Source organism: Myxocyprinus asiaticus, chromosome 10, assembly GCF_019703515.2.
Source record: "Myxocyprinus asiaticus isolate MX2 ecotype Aquarium Trade chromosome 10, UBuf_Myxa_2, whole genome shotgun sequence".
NCBI lineage: Eukaryota > Metazoa > Chordata > Actinopteri > Cypriniformes > Catostomidae > Myxocyprinus > Myxocyprinus asiaticus.
This window is the reverse complement of record NC_059353.1, coordinates 51,932,537-51,940,000: the sequence shown is the minus strand read 5'-3', so window position 1 is coordinate 51,940,000 and position 7,464 is coordinate 51,932,537. Positions and strand designations below refer to the sequence as shown.

General features: G+C 39.2%; 1 protein-coding gene across 1 annotated transcript in view; it reads left to right on the top strand.

Annotated features, from left to right (window-relative positions):
- Nucleotides 1–7,357, top strand: part of LOC127447618 (E3 SUMO-protein ligase RanBP2-like) — a 12,999-nt gene extending 5,642 nt beyond the window's left edge. Inside the window, exons 4-8 of the mRNA XM_051709549.1 lie at nucleotides 446–1,912; nucleotides 3,590–3,673; nucleotides 3,941–4,005; nucleotides 5,972–6,245; nucleotides 6,332–7,357. Coding sequence (XP_051565509.1) covers nucleotides 446–1,912; nucleotides 3,590–3,673; nucleotides 3,941–4,005; nucleotides 5,972–6,245; nucleotides 6,332–6,489 — 2,048 coding nt within the window. The 3' untranslated portion in view covers nucleotides 6,490–7,357. The remainder of the gene's footprint in view (nucleotides 1–445; nucleotides 1,913–3,589; nucleotides 3,674–3,940; nucleotides 4,006–5,971; nucleotides 6,246–6,331) is intronic.
- The last annotated feature ends 107 nt before the right edge of the window (nucleotides 7,358–7,464 follow it).

Genomic DNA, 7,464 nt, shown 5'->3' with positions numbered 1-7,464 from the left:
TATATATATATACTGTATATACAGACCAAATAGTTTTCCTAAAAATGTATGTCCTCATATGTGGACAGCGGGACTAAGTAGTGCTATCTTTGAGTTTTAATGGGAATGACAATGAGGCTGTGAGGGATAGACGTGCAGTCTCTTTAATGGGTTGTAGTGCAGTTTAAACTGTTTTTGGATCATTTCACTGGCAAAACATTGATAAATCATATGTCCAACAACATTCAGCAGACCAAAAACTCCAGACAGCATGAGATGTGGAAAATCAGATATGATGTAGAAGATTTATACAGTGTGTGCACCATTGAAGAGATGGTAAATCTATCCATCACAGCCTCAGTTTCATCCCAAAGATGGCACTACCGTGAATAAGATCTATTGGGTTGCGAACACTTTCACTTTTCAGTTTCATGTTGACATCTTATCTATTTACTTTCCTCCTCAGTTTTACCATCTGAAGTTTCAGGCTCTGTTGATGGAGCGGCAGAAACACCAGAAACTGTGAAACCTGCAGCTCCAACATCCTCCTTTCACACTCAGTTTACCGAGAAAGAAGATCTTTGGGTTTGTGAAAAAATGAAATCAACATCACAGGCTGGATTAACTGTCATGGTTGCTAAAAAAGACAGGCAGTGGGTTTGTGACGTCTGTTTGGTGATAAATAAAGGTACATCCAGCCTTTGTGATGCATGCCAGACACCCAAACCAAAAATGAAAAGCAGAACTCCTACTGTGCCAAAAGTTAGTTTTGCTTGTTCTTTCAACCAACTGGCTGTAACAGGAGTAAAAGCATCCCCAGCAAGCTTAAAGTGTGAGTCGTCAACAACCCAAGCGGATAAGCAGATAAAGAATTCAACTTTTTCATTTTCTACTCTAGCTTCTACTGGAGGATGTAAGTTTGGCAACGTGTCTTCACCTGTTCCCAAATATACTGCTGAACAAGACAAGAATAAAGGAACTACCTGCTCACCATCTGCGGAAAAGACTAGTCAAGATGATAATCCACTTTCTATTAACAAGCCCAAGTCAATGAGTTTTGCAGACTTGGCCAAGTCCTCACAAAGTTCTTTCCAGTGTGGCAAGGAGGATGTTTTCCATTTCGGGGAATCAATTGCAGAATTTAGTTTCAGTTTTCCTTGTTTTCCCAAATCCTCCTCTGTGCTAAACCAGAGTCAGACTTCACAGATAATGAACGAGAAAGAGCAAGACGGTCCGTACTTTGAGCCATTACTTGATCTTGTTGAGATCTCAACTGGAGAAGAGAACGAGCAAGTAGTTTTCCGTCACAGAGCCAAACTCTACCGCTATGATAAAGAACTATATGAATGGAAGGAAAGAGGTGTAGGAGATCTGAAAATACTTCAGAATTATGAAACCAAACGTGTAAGACTCGTGATGAGACGCTACCAGGTTCTTAAGTTATGTGCAAATCACTGGATTACTTCAGATATGACACTCAAACCGATGAAGGGCATCGAGAAAGCGATGAGCTGGAGGGCCTTTGATTGTGCTGACGGAGAGGTCAAGGGTGAATCGTTAGCTGTGCGATTCAGTCTGAAGGAGACTGCAAATGCTTTCGAAGAAATCTTTGAAGAAGCAAAAGATGCCCAGGCAAACAAAACACTTCTCACCCCATTTTCTTTAAGAGCACATGCCATCATTCATAATGTGGAGGGGAAACCTGATGTCGTGCACAGAACCAAAAACACCAACATAGTGGTTTCTTCTCCAAAGTTTGTCTTTGGAACAGACATTCAGAAGATTTTTGGAAGTCCTTTGTCATTAAAAGAAATGCTTTCTATTCTTACTTCAAAAGATGAAGCAACTAGTTTTGCCTCAATGCTAAAATCCTTAGACCTGAGCAATCGACCATCAGTGGAGACCATCAATCCAATCAATGTCCCAGAAAAAGGTGAGCTGTAATGAACTGATTATAGATATACTGTATGCTCTAATTTCTAATTGCATGGACAGACTGTTGAGATATCTGTTTAAGTAAATAATATATCAACCTATTTTTGTAGCTAGACCATCTTCATTGGACATACTTTGGATTGTACAAGGTCTAAAGTTTGTACCATAACATTTCTGCACTTTTATGATTGAGCACAACGGGGATAAATGCCACCCTTAAAGAAAATGTGGGTCGCAAATTGTATCAAGATTTAAAGAATACATTTCTGTTTGTTGGTGGAGCAACATCATTTGTGTAAAAAGAAATAAGAATGGATTTTGATTCATTAATTCATAAAAAAGTGGTGAGGGGCCTTTTACCCCACACTGCTATTATAGTTATATAGTGTAGATATAAGGTCAAAAATATGTCGTAAAAATATTTAAACTTCTGCAAATGCTTCTGAGACAAAAAAGATGCTTTTTGGGCAAAATAGTAAATTCAGTCATTGTTTACTCACCCTTGTGTTGTTATAACACTATATGACTTTCTTTTATTTATTTTTTTTATCCCCTTTTTCTCCCCAATTTTGGAATGCCCAATTCTCACTACTTAGTAATCAATTTTCACTATACACTGCAAAATATTCCTGATCCAAGTACTGTGGTAGTTTTTATTGCTTTTTAGTGTTTTTGGAGAAAATATTCATTCATTCAAACATTCACAGTGTAGGTTGGAAAAAGTATGTGAACCCCTAGGCTAATGACATCAACAAAAGCTAATTAGAGTCAGGAGTTGGCAAATCTGGCATCCAATTAATGAAACAAGATTGGAGGTGTGGGTTAGAGCTACTTTGACTTATAAAAAGCACTCAAAGATTTTGATTTGCTATTCACAAGAAGCATCTGCTGACGTGGATCATGAGATCTCAGAAGACCTACTATCAAGAACTGTTGCTTCGCATGAAGCTGGAAAGGGTTAAAAAGTTATCTGGAAGAGTTTATATATTCATCTGTCCACAGTTAGACAAATTGTCTATAAATGGAGATGATTTAGTACTATAGGTACTCTCACTAGAAGTGGCCGTCCAGTCAAGATGACTCAAAGGGCACACCGCAGAATGATCAATGATGTAATAAAGAACCCTAGAGTGACAGATAAAGACTTGAAGGAATCATTGGAACTGGTTAACATCTCTGTTCATGAGTCTACTATACAGAAAACATTAAACAGCCATGTGTTCATGGCAGGACATCATGAAGGAAGCTGCTGCTTTCCAACAAAAACATTGCTGCACGCCTGAAGTTTGCCAAAGACCACCTTGACACTCCACATCGCTACTGGGAAAATGTTTTGTGGACTGATGAAGCTAAGGTTGAATTGTTAGGGAAGAACATGCAGCACTACGTATGACGGAAAATTTCACCACATACCAACATGAAACCATCATCCCAACGGTTTCCAACTGACTATTTCCACAGCACTGTGAATGTTTAATGGGATGTGTTAGAGAAATGAAAGATTATAATTGTTTGTGTGTTGTTAGTTTAAGCACATTGTGTTTGTCTATACTTGTGACTTTGATGAAGATGAGATCACATTTAATGACCAATTAATGCAGAAAACCAGCTAATCCAAAGGGTTCACATACTTGCTACTGTATCTGTTTCATTCAAATGTCTTCCTTTTACTTAGATGAAGATTTTGAAACGGCAGTGAAATCTTTTAATGGAAAGCTGTATCCTGATGTTCTTGTGCAAGGAGATGCAACATGTCATGGTAGGTTGTTCTGGTTGAAGTGAACTGGCTTGCTTTGGTGACCAGTGTCTTCTGCTGTAATAGCAAATACAGTATATTGACAGCTACAAAATACTATGACACTCTTTGCATTTATATAGATGGTATTTTCAATACTCTAAAACAGCTTAAATGGATTAAAAAATTGAAGCCAGTATGCAAAACAAGACATTAACTGCATTCAATTTGTAGAATCTTTTCTTTGCAGGAGTTGCTATGTTAGATGTTAAATATGTTTTGTTTCTGTAGATGCTAATGTTCCTTTTGAAAATGCTGGAGCTGCAACAGAGAGTCAGAATCACGGAACAGAAGAGGTATCTGATGACGATCTGTATTCCTGACAATTCCAACTATTTCTGTAAAATACTCGCTTTATATAAAACTTGATTATTTTAGATATTTGATTATACTATGTCACTCTTTTATCTATTTTGTACAGCACTTTGGTTCAGCTGTTGTTGTTTTTAAATGTGCTTTAAAAATAAACTTGACTTGACTAATCATGTAGATATCCAATCACTTCCCTGCTGTATACCGTCGTTCAGTTTTGCCTGAAGAAAAGTGTTCTGAAATACTTTTAAATGAGTTAATGAGTTAGTAAGTTGCTGTTTAAACTAATGCGTATCTTGTAAGTAACCTAAAGGGGCTTTCACATGACTCACAAATACATCGAAGTCTATTGAGTGAAGCGTCAGCATGAGTGCTGTCCCAGCGCTGTTCAAAGTTCAAACTGTTTTAACTTCTTTGACCCCGTTGCCGCTGACCATTCGAAGCATCAACCAATGATTACCAGTCAATTTGCTTATATGCATTAAGTCTGTTTTTGGCAAGCCAAATGTACACCACACGACTTGCAGGCGGCGTCCTGTGACTCACAGTCCTGTTTTTCATCGTGATGGTGCGAACACTTCAGGACCGTAGTGTATCAACTACACGACCAAACGTCCCCAACTGAGACCATGTTTACACCTGGTATTAAGATGCGTTTTGGGTGATCCAATCATAAATGTACAAGCGAGACATCACCGTTACACCTGGTCATCAGATTTCGATGAGATTCTCTGATTTCATGAGGACATCAATCGTTACGTCTGTTTTTTACTGCATTACAGTAAAGCGCAAAAAAAGTAAAAGACGAGAAAGCGCTAAAAATGGGAGCACAGTTTCTTTTCACATTTTTTTTAATTTAGGTCCTCGTGGTGGCACGGTTACTCACCTCAATCCGGGTGGCGGAGGACAAGTCTCAGTTGTCTCCGCTTCTGAGACCGTCAATCAGCGCATCTTATCACGTGACTCGTTGTGCATGACACCGCGGAGACTCACAGCATGTGGAGACTCATGCTACTCTCCACGATCCACACACAACTTACCACACGCCCCATTGAGAGCGAGAACCACTAATCACGACCACGAGGAGGTTACCCCATGTGACTCTACCCTCCCTAGAAACCGGTCCAATTTGGTTGCTTAGGAGACCTGACTGCAGTCACTCAGCACACCCTGGATTCAAACTCACGACTCCAGGGGTGATAGTCAGCGTCAATACTCGCTGAGATACCCAGACCCCCAACAGTTTCTCTTAATTATTGCAAGAATGATGTTTAGAGCAGAATTCTTTATTTTCCTTTAAATCCACATGTAACAGGTGAAAAACCGGCCGTTACAGCCACCTTTAGCATCGTCCCATTTCAAACTGATTGCCCAGAATGCATCTTAAAATTACGATAACAAAATTCATTCACAAACTAGACAGACACATGACCACACCCCCCATTCCACACTCCGTCTTTGACTTTGACCATGCCTCAGGCATAAGTTGGCCTTCTCTGGCCCAAGGGTAATCGGTGGGCCAAAGGCCATTGGCTGTTGGCCCCGTGGAATCCCCGAGGAGGCACAAGGAAGCCCCGGCAGTGACAGTGGGAACACATTTGGCCTTGGCACGCCCTCATTTGGCCCAATAGTGGAAATGTGGCTAATGTAAACAAAACGAGTACTCATTACTTTTTGCAATCAAAAGCAATTGCCAGGCTTTTTTTTCTCCAAAGACTTTTTTCAATGTTTACCGTGCATACCTCCCGCTTTCTTGCCTGGCAAACTCATAAAATCGCACCGTGCCGTTATCTGCAACACTTCTTATGTGGAGGGCGAAGCGGAAATTGACACTATCATTGAGTGGAGCATTGATGCCCCAATGCGAGTCATGTGGAAGTGTTTAGGAAGATATTGAATCTGCATTCCACACAATGAAGTAAGCATATCAATGACTGCAATTCCTTGAAGGTTCATCTATCATCTAGTAAGGAGGATGAGAAGATTTTGTTCAAGGAGAAGACCAAACTTTACCACGTGGACCATGATATTGGAAAGTTGAAAGCCCATGGTGTAGGAGACATTAAGATCCTCTTCCATCCAATGAAAAATGTCTACCATGTACTTATGAGGCAAGAGGGTGATATTAAGATCTGTGCCAACCACCCCATTTCCAGAACCATTCAGATGAAACTTCTGAAAGCCACTTCTAATGCAGTGGTGTGGACAGCTACTGACTATACAGGTAGAAACTACACATTCTAAATAATAGAGCTGTTGATCTTGTTTGCCAATAAATCACATTTATGTTTTTATATTGCTCACAAACAGAGGGAGATGCTAAAGTAGAGCAGTTTGTAGCCAAGTTTAAAACTCCAGAGTTGGCCAAGTCCTTCAGACGTACTTTTACATACTGTCAAAGTCGCATGATGGAGTTCAGGAAACATTCCACTCAGACGGTTGGAGTCATGGGACTTTCCAAAAAGTAAACCTGTGGTGTCTACAGTGCCTTCCCAAGATCCAGCAACGAAAGGAAGTTTGAAGATGAGATGTCCATGGCCATCATGTAGAGATGCCACCAACTCCCAGTTCTTAATTCTAGCCTCACTAATCCTCACTAAACATGACGGCCATGTTAAATTATTATTATTATTTTTTTTATCTCTATTCAGCTCTGCAATTTCTCAGACCCTCTAATTGTGTTTAATATGACTGTGGGTTAAAATGTACTCTTTTATTTATTTTATGTATCTGTATGATTCAGTAACAATGAAAACACTTCTACTATTTGCCAAAAATGCCCTTTAAAACCATTTTCAGTGACAGACATTTGATTTTTCCTCTGTAGATATAAAACTCTTTGTTTTTTTCAGTAAATATGAGTCTTCAGAAACCTTTGATTAATAGATAAACATACTGTTGTTTGCATATCAGGATTAACTTTTTGTCATTCAGCACTTTACACAGATGCACAAAATGTTGAGGTTTTTATGTAGAAAATGCATTAATAAATAATTTACCAAATTTATGAAAACCATAGCGTTCCAAAGATGACCGCCGAGTGGACTGACTTGACATGAAACTTCTTTATGCTGCATGCGTGCGACTCTTATCAAAGAGTGTTTAGCAGAGACGGGCCACTTCTATTTAAATAAATGGGAGAAATTGGGACGACCAACGATCAAACGGATGTAGAAACAAAGTCCAGCCTGAAAGGTAAAAGAGCCAATCACCTTTTAGATACAGACATCGCCTATCAATCAATTTGTAATGCGCATGCGCATTAGCCATTCAAGCCGTTAGCGTAATATGAGGTAAAGAAGCACAATTTGTGATTCCAGTATTGTCATATTTTATTGCTGATTTGAAATATGTTCTTTCTTCATAATCTTGACCAATCGTTTTCTCCATTCAAGTAAATAGAAGCTGCGCTGGCCAAAAAAAAAAAAAAAGACTTTTATTTT